Raw genomic sequence first — 19,194 nt, forward strand, 5'->3', positions numbered from 1 at the left:
ATAATTTATCCTACAATATGAGAAAAGACATCTGTACTATTTTCACAACATATGAATAATTTCTGGAATCTTTCATTAATTCAGACCTCCCAGAATGCTTTTTTTTATAGGTAAGCTCATCAGCAGTGTCCTTACTTTAGGGAGTAACTTCAACAATGTTTACATCTTAGCTTTAAATAAAATCAGTCCAACATTTTAGTGCCTCTATTGACACTCTCTTACACAGAGAGCTGTGAGTGAATTCCAGATGCACTTTTCCATGTGCCAGGAGCAGCCCAGGTTCTGCTGCTAGTGCTGTAGCAACAATGATGATTTCCACTGACACTTAATAGTATGACAAAGCACATACACATCTGAGTTGTAAATCACAATCACACAAATTTAAAAAAAAAGGAGGGTATGAAAGAAAACAAATGTAATATTTACCTTTCTGTTGAAAGTATATGTATTAATTTCAATAAAAATTCACTGAACATCTGAGGGCAAGTTGAAGAAAGGTGCACTTGTAATCGAGTAAGAAATTCTTGCATAGCTTGTGTTGCTGTTGGCCCAACCTAGAAGAAAATATATTTGAGGAAGAATTATACATAACTGAAATGTCTTCAAGAACATTAACATCTTCTAAGAACAGAAAAGCTTTGCATAGCATAACTTGCTTTGTAAAAATTTTTACAGCATCTTTACAGAACTAATCTGTATCCATTTATACTATGTGGTTTTGTGTTATTAATCATGAACCAAAAGCAAGAAATTGAGTTCTTTGTCTAAGACTTGTTTTTCAGCTTGAGATTCTCTTTTCAGTAATGTGAACTATATTCCACAAAGAATCCACTTCTGTGCTAATCTGAATGTCTTTTCACAAACTACATACTTTAGTAAGTATTTTAATGGCACTGTGCAGTGTTCAAGTTCTGGAAATGATCGTGTATTTTCTTGAAAATTTGATGGGGAAAAAAACCCTGGAACTACCAGGTGTTTTCTGTCTCCCAGACTGAGACTCCTGTCAAATACTACCTACAATTAAGTTCATTTGGGCTTTTTTTAAAATGCTATTCATAGATATTTCAAAGATTGCAAAAAGCAAGAAAACATTTATTGAAATTAGAAGAGACAGCACATATCACATGAATTCAGAAACAGGCAGAAAACGAACATATAATTTTAAATTCAGGAATTCTTAGATATTAAAACTTAATCTTCATTGGCATTTTTATCCCAACCCAACAAGATTTTGGGAAAGTAACTGAATGGAACACTTCATTCACATATGGCATCCTCTCCCTGTGGCAAGTCTCCAGAGAGTTGTGAAAACATACCAGCACTACTGAGAGTTTATCAACAACATGAACTTCCCTATGGCTGCTCATCAGAACCAACTAAGACTATAACTAGAAGAAGAAACAAGACAAGGATATAATACATTATGAACACATACTTCTGTCAAGTGTCGTGAAATCCTATTGCAAAAGTTTCTCTTATTTTAATCGCTCATTACCTGTGGACTGTGTTGATTTGTTCCATGAGGGTTAGTGCCAGAAAGAAATTTCACTAACACATGAATAAGGTTGGGATCTGACACCAACAATTGGGCAGTACTTTCTTGAGCTCCAATGGCACTGCTTGGACCAGCTTAAAAATAAAGACATAAAAATTATGTGCAAAATCTTAAGCATAAATCAAATATTTTTAGTGCAAATTCCTTATATTTGTTTCATTACATGGAAATATTCTCACCTAAATCAGCTACCAAAACCTGCTTACTCAGGACTATAATTGAGTTTTCCAGTAAGTACAGCTACAAAGCCTCAAAACCATCCAATTGGTGTTCCAAGCTTGCTAAAGCAGTATTCCTGAAAACTAAGATTCATTCTGTAGGTGCAATACATATAGCAATTTTGATTTGTCTGTTTTCGTTAATCCAACACTTCAATAAGGATCAAGTACATTTTTTGGTTTGTCAGATAGAGACAAAGTGTTCTGTTATCCTGTAAACAATCACAGTATTTTTGCTCTTGGCACTTCAAAGAATTCTCAGAATAAAACTGTATGCAGCTTAACAGATAAGAACTCTGAAAACTGGAATTTGAATTAAAATACACTATTCAGTGATCAAACAAACGAGCTTTACTAAACGTAAAGTCTTACTCTTGCAGTAACAGTGTATTGAATCAGTTCAAAACCCTGATAAAAGCACAATATGAAACAGATCCTGCAGAAGTGGGACAATGCTTTTTGATAAATGCCATCATGCCAATGTTCTCCCTTTCATGACTGGCTCACATGTACAACACCCCTGGAGGAAGTTATAGGGACATTCACACATAGGTCTGACTGTGTTCATCCTTTCTGATAAGGTGCAACTGACTCAAGCCTTGACAGTACACGTGCCTGTTAACTGAAGGCAGTTATTCCAGATATCAGGCCATGATCTATTCCCAGATATATGAAAAAGAGTAAAATCTCAGCTTGTGCATAATAAGTCTCTTTCATTAGTTTTTTGCAGCTCTGCTTCCTCACCTGATGACAAAAATTTCAGCAGATTTTTGTGAGACTGATTTCTAAGTAACATCACTGAAAGGGGACAGAGAGTAAAAATTTTAAGAACAAAATGCATCTTAAAGTCAATGACTTGAAATGGCAAATTTAAAAAAAAAAATCATAAGCAACATTTAAAAACTAACTTCTATCTGTTTTTGTTGCGGCAAAATCTCACAAAGCGAGATTATTTCTAGCATGTTATGGAGCAATACAGAGAATGTGAGATATTACTGGTATATAGAGGGAAATGAAATGACTGGAATTCTATTTCAATAGATTCAGCTGCTGGGGGCTTATTTTCAGATAGCTTAATATAAGCAGTGACTGGTGCCTGCATATTTACAAAAATATTCCTACTCTGTCAGAAAAACTTCAGTCTCACTCACAACAACTTAATCATTCCTCTCTGCTACTACTTCCATGCTACAAAACTAATTCCCAGGGATCATTAGCTAGTCCTAAAATGTTCTTTTAGAAGACACTGACGACTTACTTATAATGACATTTTCTTTTACCATGAGGGTTTGTGTTTCCCATGGTACAAGCAATTCAAGGAGCTCACTCTTGAAAAGCCCAAAGTTAATGGAGAACAAAAGCACATGTATGACAAAAGGAATGTTCTGGAAGTTTTCTGATGGACTCAACATTCATCTGTACATCACTAAAACTGTCAACATAAGAAAATCAACCACACAAACCTACCATTAAGCTGCATGTTTGTCATGAGTGTTAGGCTGTGAAGCACAAGGCACCACGTCCGGAGTAAAGTATTAGGATACCATGCCAGAACTGACAGGAAGCTAGTTACTGAAGCTGTCAAGAAAAACAGTTTTTTCCAAGTTTTAATCTTCAAGGTATTACTATAAATTTCTAATTTTTACACCAAGGTGCTATACTGATAATTGTTATTAATATTATTGTTCCTTGCATTCACTTTGTTTTGACCACCATTGTCACTGTTCCTTCAACAGTGGTTCCAGGAACAGTGACAACAGTGGTCAAAACAAAGTGAATTAGGAAATTAGGAAAAGAAACCTCACCAACACTTCACAGGAACCAGCCCACAGAACTTTCTACAGTGTACAGACCCTGACATATAAAAAAAACGATGCAAAGAAGCTGGATTCAAATGTTCTTATGGAAGTCAGTGTAGCAGGATTATCATACCATGCATTAACATTTTAGATTATGACCATAAAGATAACACAGACTTTCTTAATTATATAGCATAACATATTGCAAGAAAAAAAAATCAGCATGTCTTCATACTAGATTAGTAGTCTGATGCTCAACAGTAAAGGAGCTTTCCCATTCTGCTGACCCCTTTGTTAAGGGAGGGATCATAGGATAATATAGAAGATATGAAATTCATCAGAGAAATGCATACAGTTCCACAGTTCATCTCAGACTAAGAAGTGTATTTTAATGAATCCTCTTGGGAATAATTATGAGTTAAGAACCACAAATTTTACCATTTCATTTCTAATAACTTCATAAAAATTGAACAAATCAACTCTTGGTTACACACTAGCAATGTATTTTTTACTTTAAGAAGAAACTGAGACCAAAGAGTTCTTTAGTAAGAACACAGAAATTACCTGAGCACTGATCTTGTAAAAAATACTTACTGCAATACTTATTAGGAGAAATTGAGTATTAAAAAAAAAAAAAAAAAAAAAAAAAAAAAAACAAAAAAAAAAAAACGAACCCGAACTTGTTTCCCATATTTAATGTATTTTACCTTGGTTCAGGGAAACAACAGGTATTCGGTTAGCATTATAAAGGAAAATATCAGCACTGCTATCTTTACTTCCAGAGGAGCTGGAATTCAGGCTTAATGTGAGCCATAGCTGCAACAGGGATTCAAGCTGAAAGAAAAGGGAAAAAACTCACTGTGAAACCAAACTCAGAACGCCAGAGCATCAAAGTTTTAATTTTAAAAGTCTGATCTAGGCTTTTAAAAGCTGATTCTCAGCTGCTACTTTTTTACTGCACACACATGCTCTCTCTCCTTTACTAGATTTGAAAATTCTACTAAACATAATATTTAAGGCACATTCAGCCTAACTCTGAAATGCTTCTGCTACTGTTTTTGTAATTGATTTCTTCCAAATAGTTTCTCTCAAGAAGCTTCTTCAAACTTGTGTCAAGAAAAATGCAGCTTTATATGCTGTTCAGAAATACCCTTATTATAACCTTATAACTGTAATGCATACAGGTAGGTTTACAGGTTTGCATGCAAGCTTTTGTAATCTTATTAAAGTGATGTTTTCCAGTCAACCAAAATTATTCAAAAGGCCCATTTATCTAATGAGAAGCCTCAGAGATGCTTACTCTGAATAATTCCCTCAAGGAAAATAACTATATATTCTGGGGAAGCATCAAGGATGTTTATGCAAGAAAATGTATTTTGGATGAGATATTCTCAGAACAACTGAGGGATGAAATCAGCCATTCTATCAAAATATCAGGCAAGGAAACATCTAATCATTATATATATAGCATGCATGGCATTCCTCAAATGCCATGTGTGCTATATATATAGTGATTAGATGCCTGCCTTCTTGTATGTCAAGAAAAGTATTGCTAAACCAATGACTTTTCAGAAAGGGAACTTTTACATTTGATATTACCATACAGGACCACTGGATAATTCAAACAGGAATGAACATTTGCAAGTTATTCTTCCAATCAAATCTGCTCAAAGAAATGCCATAGAAGATATCAGACTTTGTCACCTGCGGGTTTATTCAACTGGGTTTTGAAAACCTCCACAAATCTCCATTTGTCATTAAGTAACACCTAGTAATATTTTTCATTAATAAGCAAAAAATTATCATTCAGTGGACATACAAACTTGTTTTTAAATATGAAAATGTATACCAGGTTTCCACTGTAAAAAGCAATGTCCGCTTTCACAAAGGCTTTCAGCGTTTTGTTTCTTATGGACATTATTGGTACTCTTGTCCGTGACATATTCACAAGCAAAGGAGCACATAACCTATCAGAACACCTGAATCCTAGGTAGCAAGAAGTAGAGGAAAACAACCCTCAAATTTAGAGATAAATACTATCAGAACATTAAAAATTTAAAATTCAATACCTGAACATGGTGGACTTGTAGCATGGAAAAGAGTTTGTTGAAGCATGCACTCAGCATAGGTATAGATGACAACTGCACAATCAGCTGGGCATTTTGGTTAGCAGCATGTAATCCCCTCAGCAATGAATCATCTGTGCCACTGGGAGACTGTGTCACTAGAAAACAAAATGGCACCATCCCCCCAAGAATTACTCTGAAAAGTTGTCAGAAGTAATTTCATAACTATTTCCTTGCAGTTTATACTTAAGTGAAAGACACTTTTTTATAATTTAGAAGAACATCTTCAACATAGTGTTCAGTTGAATTGGGCTACTAAATGCCATAGTTGTGTCATACTTGAATATCAGACATTTCCATCGTCACAAAAACTGGAGTCCACACAAATACATTTTCACAGCTATTACATTGTGTCCTGGTAACACAATGGCAAGACAAGCAATTGAACATCTCTTTCACGCATTACCATGCAACTGTTGTAGACAATAATGAACTTCAGAGAATAAAGTCTGAAGATATCACTAAACCTACTCTATCACTACATACTCAACCAATGACTGCACGCACATTAAAGTACCCAGAGGGCTACAAAGAGACACATTTTAACAAAATGGGCAGCAAAATTCACTGAAAAAAGGTTCAAAAGTAGAACACTGTGTTTTTGTAACATAAAGCTCACTGAACATCCGAGTTCAATATTGTATTCAGGTATTTTCACTTTCATCACTCAGTAAGTGTAACTCAAATGCAAAGAGCTTTCAAATACCAAGAATGAAGCTTCACACAAGAAGTTTAATGTTCACTTGCATCTAGACCTAAAACTGAGTATTTTCCCTTCTTTGTAGCATAATCCACATGCATAGTTGACTGTTTCACAAAATGTCTTAAATACAGGCATGGAAGTTATTAAAAAATTTGAATAAATAACTATCTCTAAAGTACAGCCTAATAAGAAAACTCAAGCAAAATATAACTTTTTCTCAGCTACTGACTACAGAAAACATTACTACAAACTTCAAAGTATCATGATCATTATGTGAAAAGAATTAATTGATAACATGTAGTTACATGTAGGAGATGTATTTGTTAATGCTTGTAGAATGGAATCAGCCTCCAGCGTAGACATCATTTTCAGCATCAGCTCAGCCTGCTGCTCAAGTCCAACTTCAAGACGTGCATCTAAAGCTACGGAAGGCAACAGAAAAGGTAAAGCTGAGTATATCAAGGGCATACATAATTACAGAATCACAGAATATTCTGAATTGGAGGGGACCCACAAGGATCATCAAATCTAACTCCTAAGAGAATGGCACATACAGGAACTGAACCCACAGCCTTGGTGTTATCAGCACCATGCTCTGAACAACTGAGCTCATCTCATCTTCAACTTTTTTCCTCTAACTTTCTATAACATTCTTACAGACCTGAAATTAATGGTTATTAAAATACTGTATTTCTCTGAAACACACCCAAATTTCTTTCCACACTCACTTTACTATCACATATGGCAATCTGCATGCGTTCAAGTAATTTCTTCCTAAGGCAACAGCTCTCAAACGAGAACCAAGAAGTTGTTTTTTCCCAGTGTGGCAAATGAAAAATTTATCACCCAGTTCAGTAGTACTCCTACAAATGAAACAAGTGTGCCACTTCACTCCTTTGGGGTAGAGCCAACTAGGAAAGAGCTTCCAAAATTTCCTGAGAAAACAGGAAAGATTAAAAACTGCCTATAAGTGCATTCCAAAATGTTACAAAATAATATCTTCTGCTATGTTAGGCTTTTTTAAATGTAAGTTTCACATTATATTCCCTCAGTTAGTACAGGAAAAAAAAAAGTGGCATATATAAAATGCAATTCTTTCCTCTTAAAATACATAGCTATTGCTAAAATAATTTATTGTCTTAAGGTGTCAAATAGAGATTACAGAAAAGAGACAACAAACAGAACTTTAATTCATTGCTTACCTTGAGAGACTGATATGCTGACAGTTTGTGATCCATTTTTCTCTGTAGTTACAGGTGGTTTTGCAACTGGAATTCCAACACCACCAATGTAGGGATTGTAATTGTAGGTGCCATATTCAGCACCCCAGTAATCGTACCAGGTGCTGCTTATAGGCTTAAAAAACAAACAAAAAAAAAAAAAACCACAAAGAAAAACAATAAACAGCAAGTCTTCAGATTGCTAAAAGTTTATAATAACTAACAACAAACTTTGAAGTTAAAAAAATTAAAACCAGAATATCAGTTCCAATAGCTCTAGAAAACGGTTTCAATTCTTACTGCAGTATAAGCTATTAAATCCTTAGTGATTGTCAAAATCCAGCAATGTAGTTACCTGCCTCAAAGATTCAAGCCAATTTGAAAACGTTATCATCAGTTTTTCTTCCCACATTTGTAACATATTGTAAATGTGGAAGTAGAGTATTACACAGATATTTTGAGGAGCTATTTATCAAGACAGAAAACTATAATATACTATTAACTGTACTAATTAAGTATCTTGAGGCCTCAGTGAGGCTTAGGGACTATTTGTACTGGGCTCTGAAAAACAAACACTTGAGTAATCTCTACTTCAGTCATAATTTAAGACATTAAGAAAGTATACAGATCACAAGGAAAAAAGTAATGTAACACTGTATAAAGGCAATTTGCATATGCTTGTCTTTTTAATGGTGAGATCCACTACCAACTGTCATTGCACAGATATGGAAGCAAATATTAAGAAGGATGAAGAATGAGGGAGTGGTTTTATGGCAGACATCAAAGCAGGTAAGACAATAAAGGTATCTTGGATAAAGCTACTAGTACTGCCACATGACATGATAGGAGAATAAAGAAGGCAGGAAACATCAGTAACACAGAAATTCAGCAGTAAGTGTAATTTTTGAAAGTAGACTGAGATTTAAAGAAAAAAATCTTTACATGATAGGTAATGTGTGGAAGGACATATGAGGGAATACAGCAAAAAAATTCATTTTCTGAGCAAGCGGCAAGACAGATAATTTAGGTTAATTCAAATGAGAGGTTTAAGTCAATAATGAGAGGCATGGAAAAACTCCAAATGTCATCCTTCTAAACAGAGAAAGAGACTCAATACTTCATTATGAAAAGTGTGTTTCTTTAAAGGCTAAATATTTTTTGTTTTTCATAGACTTGTGAACATTGTATTTGTACAACATATGTATATTTAGCCTTAATTTTAAATATAAAAGTACTTAGTAATTTTCTTTTTCCCCAGCTAAGTAAATTATGAAGCGAGTTGCTTCTCTTCATAGTCTGAAGTCAATCTGAGCACAATCTACTGCTGGCTTCCTTTTTTAAATACAGTACTAACAACATAAACTCATCTTAAGATCAGTCACAGAAATGGTGCTCAGTTCTCAATGAAAAAGGCAAGACTAGATCTTGTTTTTCTATTACACTTTTGTTGTGTTCAACACATGCTAAAGTGTAAGTAAACTCAGAACCTCTTGTTTACACAAGTATCTTCATGCATAAGTATAATATTCTGTGGTCAACTGAGATGTAAATATTTACATTCTTTCCTGTCATTCCACATTAAACATGATAAAAAGCCAGCAGCAGGTCTCCTTACACTACTGAAGCAGTGGAAGAGAGTAAGGATTTTTCTATCTCACATTAAAGGTTATCCTGAAAATTTAGGTGTGACATACCTTGAAGACTTTGGCTGCAAGAGGATCTTTTTCCAAATCAATATCCAAAGGATCAATATCAACTTCCATCAGGTCTTGCAGTAATTCAAGATCAATGTCCTTATCTTTTTCCAACGATGACAAGGGTGGAGCACCTTGAATCATTAAAAGACTATTAACACTAGCAAGTAAAAATTATAGAACAAAGATGTATAATATACTTAACAGATAATTTTAAGCTTTTTAATATTAAAACTTTGTGGAAAAAGTTAAAATATGCAATCAAGTTGCCTTTTTAGAAATAATAGGAAAAATAACCTTTTTTTACTTGCCAGATGTAAAACTAACTTCATTAATTACTCTGCCTATATTATCAGAAATTATTTATACTATCACCAAAAAGTCTTTTTTTTTTTTTTTACTCTTTTCAATAAATACACATATACAGAATTATGGACTAATTTACCTGTGATGTCATGAGTCAAAGGCTCATCTATGGTTTCCACTAACTGAACTGTGGACTGCTGGAGAGAGTCATCAGAATCTCCAGCTGAAGCTCCAGCATCTTCTCCCAAAGCACTTTCTTCCATAGCTTCAGCTGTTATAGGTGCCAACAACTCTCCTAGGTATTAAATTAAGCAGACAACTTCATTTCAAACTTTATTCCCATTACAAATGAACATCCCAGTGTCTACACCAACTGTCATTTTTTCATCTAACTCTAAATTGTCTGGGGGCTATTTCTTCTAGGGGAAGTGTTTTGAATAATTTTCAAATAATCAGGGTCACATAAAAATGACCTTTTCAATGCACAAGTCTAATTGCAAATTTAAATCACATTTTTACACACTAACCTAAGTATAATGATTTTTTGGCTTTTTTTTTATAATTTAGGCTGTGTCACCATATTAACAGTGATAAAGTCCTTCCCAAAATACTAAAGGAAGAAAGATTCAAGTGAATGATACCTTCTAAAGAATATGATCTTAAAACAAACCTGCTAGAATATCCTGTAGCATACAAGTCAGAGAATACTGAGCCCATGCTCCTCCCCAAGAGATGTCTCCTCTGTTAAAGTCAGTTCCAACAAGAAGCAGCAATAATCTTTCTAATTGAGTCTCATTTACAATTTCACATAAATGAATTGTTGGTCTTGTAGCATTTGCAATCCTAGCAAGAACCTATTAAAAAAAATATAAATATATGCCTATTCATAGTTAACCTTATAAAAGTATATAATAATTTTATTGTCTATGATTATTAGATTTTGCTTACAAATAAATCAGGTATTTTTACCAGCTCATAATTTAGAATTTTATGAGTGTAATTACATTAATACATTTTTTTAAAGTTAGTTTTTCCATGCAATTTTGAAGTGGCCATATTGTAAGTCACACAAAAAGTGACAGATCAGAAAAACTATTTCACCAGAAATTATTAGCAATTTTAGTGCTGCAGCTAATTCTTACCATCACACAAGCAAAAAAGCAGTAACAGAAAACTAATTTAATATGGTTGCTACTGCAGCTATATAGTGATGTTCCATATTCTGTTTACCTTACAAACAAAAAGAAGTAAATCTGCATGACAAGTAAAGTCCATGGACAAGAGAAAGAGTGCCAGCTTTTGCACTACAGAAATGCAACGTTCATGTGCCAGTGTAAAGGGAAGCGGTTCAATTTCTGGAGTTTCCTTTGCTGTCGATACTTCTGTATCTAAAGAAGAACGAGGCCATTCTGCAGTTCGACGCAAGCGTATTAAGTCCTTGAAGTGCTGCAGAAATTAAATTTGAAACAACAGTTACAGTTTAAAACTGACCTTTAAATCCTTTCCCACTGAACCAGTGTGGTAGCAATAAGAGAGACTGTGGAACTCCTTAAGAAAACTAGAAGGAAGTCTAAAAATATATGAGAATCTGAAATGGAATTAAGGCTTTATTGGCAGAAATTGTTTGGTAGCATGTTATCTCAGATGACAGATGCATAATCAAATTCAGTTCTGTAGAAGTGCCAATTAAGCTTTATGTATACCATAACACATATTGAAAATACGTATTTTCAAAGTCTCTTTCATATTTCCACACCTGTACATAAAGCTACAGTTACCATAAAGCAAACTGCATATAAAAATATGGAAATTTACTTTTACAAGAACACTGACTTTTCAGTTCTTCACATTCAATAAATCATCAGGAATTTCTAATTTTTTTAAATACTGCCATTATACAAAGTATGCATTACTCACACCATAAATTGAACTAGTTTGATTTTTGATCATGGCTCTGAACTACAATCTTTTTGACAGAGGGCCTACATGTGATGGAGAAAAGAAGGTGCTTTTCTTAATCCTCTCATCCACCAAGGGCATTCATTTAGCAGCTCAGCTCATTGTATCAGCTACACTAGCAGTCATGAGATAATACAAATGCCTCTTATAAACTCACTTAAGCAGTAGCTACTGAAGTAGACCAAAGAAAGAGCTATTTAGTAAGACAAAAGTTTTCACTTTCTCCTAAATGCAGTACATGTTTCATGTCACAGCTTGTCATAACTAAAAGTGATTAGTAGGTGAAATGGCAAAACATGCATAAAATGCAACTATCAAGGGTACAGTAACACCTTAACTACAAGAAACTACAAGAGGAAAGATCTTTAGTTCAACGTGTTTTTTTTATGCAACATGGCTACTGTAAAGTGAAGCTTAAAACACCTGGACAGCACAGTTCAGACAGTAACTCATTTAAAGATGTCTCAAGGGGCCACCAGTAGAGCGGCCCCCTTGGTATAACCTGCTGGAACAAAGCAGAAGATAGTGCAAGAAAGAACAGCTCATGACAAGCATAGTTATTGAAAACTTGGAGCTTTATTTTTATGCTATTTATTTTTTACTCCCATAATTACTAGAAATGTTAAAATTTCCCTTTAGACTGCCTGTCTACAGGTCCAACATCATGTAATCTCCTTCCACAGACCTATTTTCAGGAATCCTAACAGACATGAATACTTCTTGCACTAGGGAATAAATATTTCAAGATACACCTAAGTTTGGTAACGGGAAAGATTTACACATTTTTTGTGTACCCTGCAAAGTCCCATTGCCATAGTCTGAAATCCCTAAATTTCAGCATCTCTTCTCATAGCCAAAGCAATTCTTTAACTACATATCAACTCTCAACATCTGAGGCTTATTGTAAGATGCCACAACTAAAGTGGTGGGTACCTTCAGGAAGCTAAAAAGCTTATGACAAACTTAAAAAACAATTCTCCAAAGTCACATTAGTTCATGAAGACAGACACTGGCATGATTATTTTCTGATTACTCAACCAGGAAAGCATCTAGAAGAGCATCATGCATAAAAGGTAGCCAAATAAAGTACGACTTTATCTTTCTATTGCTCTATGTTATCCAAAGTTTAATGACATGACTGGCATCATATCAAAGCTACAAGTTTATTAGCAATTTTGGCCATGGCTACCTAAAAGAATCCCGTAGAAAATAAACTATTTTTCACAGAGCAATAAATTTCCAGATGGCTGCTTCTTTTCAGTATTAGAATATACTCGATAGCAGCTATGATGAAACAACTTTTTGTAATAAGGTCAAAGTAAGATAAAAATGACTTTGCAGGAACAGGTCTTTTCACATAAAGGACAAGAAGTCAGTTACAGTTTCAGAGCATCATACCTTTGAAGTAGCCTGCTTTAGTTTTGCCTGTTCTACTAAAAGTTTGTATGATGATCCTTTGTTGCTTTGTATTTTCTCTTTTTCCATCTGTTCCACCAAAGCCTTCTGTTTTGCTTTTAATAAGTTAAGTTGCTAAAAGAAAATGTTAATAGGAAAAAATGAAAATTTAAGCAATAAGATGTTAAAAGGATCAGTATGTTCACATGATAGCAATCTTCAGTTCAAACTGTAACTTGAATGTTTAAAATACTTTTAAATCACAGCACAGGTGCTTGCACTCAGGTGTACTCAGATTAATGTAGAAAGTACATTATATTTATTGTCCAATAGAATACAACAGTACACTCCAACATTTGGGTTTTTTTTCTGCAGATCCCTTGCCCCATGGTTTTAGATGAATGTCAAAGAAGTTAGGCAGCCTTTAGCTACAGAATCAGACCTATGCAAAAGCAAGGCTGAATGAGTCCCAGTGCCAAAGCTGTTCCAAGAAATTAGATATCCTGTAAATAAGACACACTTCTGTGAAAATAGCTACTACCATGCAGGAAGTCACCTGTTTATGATGCACAAGCTGCTTTCTGATCTTTCGGGAATACAGTCTATCGAGGCTGCTGTTGCCTTTAGTAGATCTGCTCAGACTTTGAGTGTGAAGGCTATTATTTATAAAACTCCACTGGTTCCCTAATGGAAATAAAATTTTAAAAATTATTCCATCTTATTAAACTTCATTTAACTTTACAGAAAAGCCTTCATGTTTCAATGGTTAGCATCTCCATATACTAACTACTAGAGAAACAAGCTAAATTTTACTCTTGGCATTATTCAACTATCCCCACTCATTTTAGTATATCTGTGTGATAGTAAAATGCAGTGGTACCATCTTTTTTTCATTATTATTAGAACATATAAACAGGCAAGCAACTCTGTCCTAAGTAAAAATTAATAAACAGCTTCATTCATAACATAGAAGGTTTATTTTAGTTTTTAGAAAAGAAATTAAAAGTAAACCATAGCTAATCAAATTAATAATAACAATACTGATGATGATGATAACAACAATATATGGTACACATTATTATTATTACTACTACTACTATTATGAAATAAATGAAAAACAGACAAAAATGACACTTAAAAATAGTGGGTACAAATACCAAAACATTTATGAAATCATACTGCTGGCCCTTTCTCATAGTACAGTGTCTCAATATGGTGCACTTTCAATTGTAAAGTCCCAGTCACAGGGTAATTTACAGACATTTCACGAACTATTTCACAAACAAACATGCATTTTTAAAATCTCTTTTTCCAAGTGAATAGAAAATGCATTTCAGGAATAACAGCTCCCAGTGCAATACCCATAGAATTAAGTTTTGATACTAAATGTAATATACCTGTCAAAAAGCGTTCCCTCTCTTTTCCATTCAGAGGTTTCTTGGCTGTGGCTGCTTCATCTTCAACAGTAGCTACATAATCCAGTAGTCTGGACACCAGCATTACAACCCAACTGATCATGGGAATATCTAAAACTCCTTCAAAATAAACAAATTTCAGTGCCTTAATAAATTTCTGAAGACATAACAAACATCACACACTTCACTAGGCCACAAAAACTCCACTTTCCTCTTTTTGTTTTTTAAAAGGAGAATTAGAGTCTGAGCACTCAAAAATGAGGGAAGAAATCAGTATAAAACTTAGGTGCAAACGAAAATATCACAGTTTCCTTAGTCTGATGAAGCTGGATGTCAAAAGCTTCATCTCAACTGTTCATGTTAAAAATTAAAAAGCATTTTTCTTAGAAAGAATCAAAAATTTTATGTCTAAATTTCCTAAATACCAAATGCATAATGACAACTGCTTGCATTAAAGTACATGAAGAAGATATCTCAAATTCTACACTGTGCAATTCCTCCATCAAGCAGGGCTCCAATAAGATAGTTATAACCATGGATAGAGACACCCTCCATCTTGACTTCTCCATTAATGTATGTTCATTTAGCTATCTGAATAAGCTGCAGGAAAGCCAAGAGTGACTTCAGACTAGATGAACCACACTGGTGGCACTAAAGACTGGCTAATGCCTATTTCAGTCTCACACTTTAATTACCATTATTTTGGTAAGAAGGAAAAACCGTATCTTGCACATCATTCAAGAAAAATCTTTGTGCACAAGGAAATCCTAATGAACAGTTCCAAAGTGAACTCATGACCACTCAACAAAACCAGAAACCTACAAATAATGACCACTTAATTACAGTCATTATGCAAATGGTACAATTCTACAATGTCATTACAGCAAATGTAGACAGAAATCAGTCCTAGAGGTTACACCCACATTTTCATATCAGTGTGCTCTGCTGAGCCACATTTAACTACACTGTGCTTTTCATGCACGGACCTCAAAAAAGCTGTAATTAATTCAAACTATTATTAAATGCAGATCAAACAAGAAACCTAAGGCACAGAAAAGATCCATCCAAAATCACACGTAACTGCTGGCATCCAAGCAGTAGGATGCAGCCTGACTTGTTAATTGCAGTTTCCTGAGCACACTGACAGAAAGCAGCCCAGCCTATGGAGCTAGAAGAAGGACTCCAACAGGTCCATAACAGGACCTGGACTGTTCCTGGACTGGAATCACAGACTAAATTGCAAGAATAGACTTAAGAAGCACTGGTGACTGCTACACCAACTTTTTGGTTAGCAGAATCAAAGAATAAAAAACAAAGATCCTGCTGCATAGAGAAGTACATACCTTTTCACACTCTGTTAAAACCATTTATTTTCCTCTTATCTCAAAAAAAAAAAAAAAAATCTCAGCTTCTCTCCCTCCCCCCTCCAAATGCCTTTTGCTTATTCCTTTTTTCCTGTTCTGGCCAAAACATTTACAATTTCTCTCCACCCGTAACACTCACCTCTTGCTCTCATTTTCCTTTGCTTTTCACTTTTTCCCCAGTAAGTTTTCACCCTTTTGACACTGATTTATGTGTGATAGTTCTCACATAGGAATTTCTTCTGCCATCCCTGATGCTTCCACCACACATAATATTGCCCTAGTACTCACCTGTACTGTCCAGGAGGAAGGAAGCTGGAAGACCAGCAAATAAAGCTCTGAAGTATCAGTTACTTCTGCTTCCTAAAGTCCTCCATGAGGACAACTAGTAAGGCAAGAGCTATGAAAGGAATTGGAAGCTGTGGGGAGAGTGCAAACAGAGGTAGAGGAGATGTAAGCTTGGGTTTGCCTCAAACTAGTTCGAGACTATAGCAGGATATGGCCCCAATAGAAAAAGCACATGGTAGATCAGTGGGAAGCTATAGGACAGCTTCTGACACCAGCTGTAGGTCTGTTAACATCAGGACACAAGGGAAAACTATGGACAGTCTCAGCTGGCATGTTGCAGACCTCACAAGGCTAAGAATTTTAAACAACTTATCTTCTATAATGCTTTGCTACCTGTACATGACAAATGAAGTAGGTGTGATGTTTTACAAAATAAGAATTTGTGTCAAATTTGGGGTAGTTAAGAGAACACTCAAAGAAAACAAAGTTCACAGGATATAATTTCAGTAAATTTTTAGGATCAAAAAAATGTAAATTCCTTGTAATTACAAAAAGTCCCACAAGAACAAACTCTGTATTTTGCAGAAACCATGCAGGTACACATAACAAACTTGTCCTCGTATCTGTTTCACCTCAAAAACTTGAAACTTAGAAAGGATCTCATGAGCAAAAAGGTGCATTTCTCTCCAAACCATTAAATTCCAAAGTCATTCACTAGAGCCGTCTATAAACTGAATGCTCCCCCCACTCTGCCAAAGCTTCCTAGCTGCATCAAATAGATTTTTCTCAGTCTTAATGGGGTGGGGGAAGGAATCTCTTTTAGCACCTAAAGAACAAGAAGATTAATCACATTTTAAAAGACAATTGTGTTTTAGAAATATAGTAAACAAGCAATTTCTTCTTTTAATACACCAAAAATTGTGAGTTAGTCTCTCAATTTTCTAGTTTATAATAAATATGAAAATAATCTCCCAAATTAGAAGGCTACCTTCAGTTCTTCTGTGCATAGGTAAATGAGGTTGCAGTGGTGACAGCAGGTTGTCCAGGAGATTAAGTAAACTTTCTAAAACACCACTGTTGCTAAGCGATCTCTGGCCAATGCAAGAAAGCAACATGAAGACCCTAAAAATAAAATGTACATATTCAAGATTTTGTTTCTTTTTCAGAATCAGTAATATCCTGCAACACCCCTTATATAACAGTATTGTCTTAGGCTTTCATCTGAGACACAGACAGGTTGCTACAGAAAGCAGTACTGCAGCCCAGCAAGTAGACTGGATTTCACATTCTTATCATTATTAAGGTCAATACAACATTTTAGGGTGAACATCATCTCTTTCACCCTCAAGAGGTCAGCAGTGTCTTCCACATCTGAAACAAGATCGCATCCATTTTATTTCCTATCACACACTACTGATAGAAGGGAAAGAGAATGAAATATATGGATTCTTATATCCTTGAATTAATTAATTTAAAAAAGATATGAAAATACAGATGTTGCTGTTCAAAGAAAGCAGAAAGCCTCTAAGCAGTAAATATGCTTGATTAAAATAAAATGCTAACAGTTAGAATATTAAATACCTCAATCAATAATCTGAAATAATCAATATATCTAACATTCAGTGACCAACTCTACATGTTCTTGCTCTTATCTCAGTGCAGTTTTTTGCAGTGAATGCTAATAGTGTGTCTCAATCCCACTTTACTGGAAAAGAGCAGCTCTATGATTAGGGCACATTTAAGCCCAATAAAAGAGAAGGCCATTTCTGACACTGGACAGCAATCCTGCTAGGTATGTGAAGATCTCCAAATAAGAAAAAATAGCAAATTTTTGTGGTGTAAGAACCAAATAGATGCAATAAATTACTGCAATTGGACATTTATCATCTGCAATACTTTTTTGGGACTATTTTTATATCACTGAAAACCATGGATAAGTACCCCTCAGTCCCATTTTGCCAATTCCAATGCTAAGTTATGAACAATGATCCACAGATGAGATTTATACCTTACCTGTCTTGTGGAAATATGAGAAGTTGTTCTGAATTGTATAATTCCTGCAGTACGTTTGAGAGAAACTGACCCCACCACCTTTCACCTCCACAGAGCTGAACCAGCAGAAGGCCAGTATGCAATCGTATCTTGGGGGTTCCACTGATGCACAGGTGTTTAAATAACTCTTCACAAGCTTGAGCATGAAAAGTACTCTGAAGAACCACAGGAACCGAGTGCCCTTTTAAGAAAAGAGAACACCTCTGTTTAAAGAGACAATGACTTGAAAAAATAGGAAAAAGTTTGCAATAAGTTTTTGAAACTACTACAATTAGATAATTGGCATGGGAGTAAAGGAGGTGGGAACATATGGGGAGATGGTGATTTGTAGGTAACTCAAAAGACCAGGCCATTTTGTCAAAACCAAATCAATACTATGCAAATACCTCACAGAACCTATACGAAGCAAACCCCAAAACACCATCAACCATCATGCTTTAGAACAAACTGGCACAGAAAATCACACAACCTATCAACAGAAAAAGGTTCAGTTTTTTTTTTTTTTTTTTTTTGTTGTTTGTTTTTAATTCCTCCAACTCTTCAGATTTTTCAATTTCAATTCTCCAAGACTTCTTTCAATGGTAAGATTAGGAAATCAAAATCTTTACTGCATATCAAAAAATTGTGAACCAACTAGAAATACTGGTTTTATGAGTTCACTACCACCAGCACTCTTGAGGCAACTTCTGCTTCCTCAGTGTACTTCTAACTGCCTAATCTATCCCCAGCATTGCACAGGCCTCAATGCTCACAGATCCATTCACAAGGTGATTTTACCTGTGAAAACTACATGAGTATTCTGCCTGGGCAGTTTTTGGTTACTTCAGCAAACTGGATTATCCCAATAAAGATCAGATGACTTTGTGAACAGAGGAATATGCAGCCAGGACTACACACAAGTGAGAAAGACCTTGACACCTTGTCCTATCCTTTTCAGGAAGTGGTTAGGCCAGCTTGGTGCCACTGGTAAAACTTTACAATGTATGCTATCAGCTACTAAAATCACAGTAGATGTGGCTTGGAGCAGTCTGGTCTACTGAAAGGTGTCATTCTCCATGGCAGGGTGCTGGAACTAAATGATCTTTAAGATCTCTTCAAACTCA

The 19,194-nt window shown here is 35.0% G+C and overlaps 1 protein-coding gene across 4 annotated transcripts in view; it reads right to left on the reverse strand.

Moving 5' to 3' along the window:
- Positions 1–19,194, reverse strand: part of BIRC6 (baculoviral IAP repeat containing 6) — a 170,613-nt gene that overhangs the window by 91,676 nt on the left and 59,743 nt on the right. For all 4 annotated transcript variants that reach the window (XM_021548328.3, XM_021548329.2, XM_021548327.3 and 1 more), the window contains exons 30-45: positions 18,053–18,272; positions 17,028–17,161; positions 14,373–14,510; positions 13,532–13,659; positions 12,979–13,110; positions 10,852–11,067; positions 10,292–10,475; positions 9,761–9,916; positions 9,316–9,449; positions 7,604–7,757; positions 6,707–6,823; positions 5,642–5,796; positions 4,280–4,406; positions 3,241–3,351; positions 1,496–1,629; positions 427–554 (exon numbers count right to left, since the gene is read on the reverse strand). In XM_021548328.3, coding sequence (XP_021404003.2) covers positions 427–554; positions 1,496–1,629; positions 3,241–3,351; positions 4,280–4,406; positions 5,642–5,796; positions 6,707–6,823; positions 7,604–7,757; positions 9,316–9,449; positions 9,761–9,916; positions 10,292–10,475; positions 10,852–11,067; positions 12,979–13,110; positions 13,532–13,659; positions 14,373–14,510; positions 17,028–17,161; positions 18,053–18,272 — 2,368 coding nt within the window. The remainder of the gene's footprint in view (positions 1–426; positions 555–1,495; positions 1,630–3,240; positions 3,352–4,279; positions 4,407–5,641; positions 5,797–6,706; positions 6,824–7,603; positions 7,758–9,315; positions 9,450–9,760; positions 9,917–10,291; positions 10,476–10,851; positions 11,068–12,978; positions 13,111–13,531; positions 13,660–14,372; positions 14,511–17,027; positions 17,162–18,052; positions 18,273–19,194) is intronic.

Source organism: Lonchura striata, chromosome 3 (genome assembly GCF_046129695.1).
Source record: "Lonchura striata isolate bLonStr1 chromosome 3, bLonStr1.mat, whole genome shotgun sequence".
In the NCBI taxonomy this organism is placed as follows: domain Eukaryota; kingdom Metazoa; phylum Chordata; class Aves; order Passeriformes; family Estrildidae; genus Lonchura; species Lonchura striata.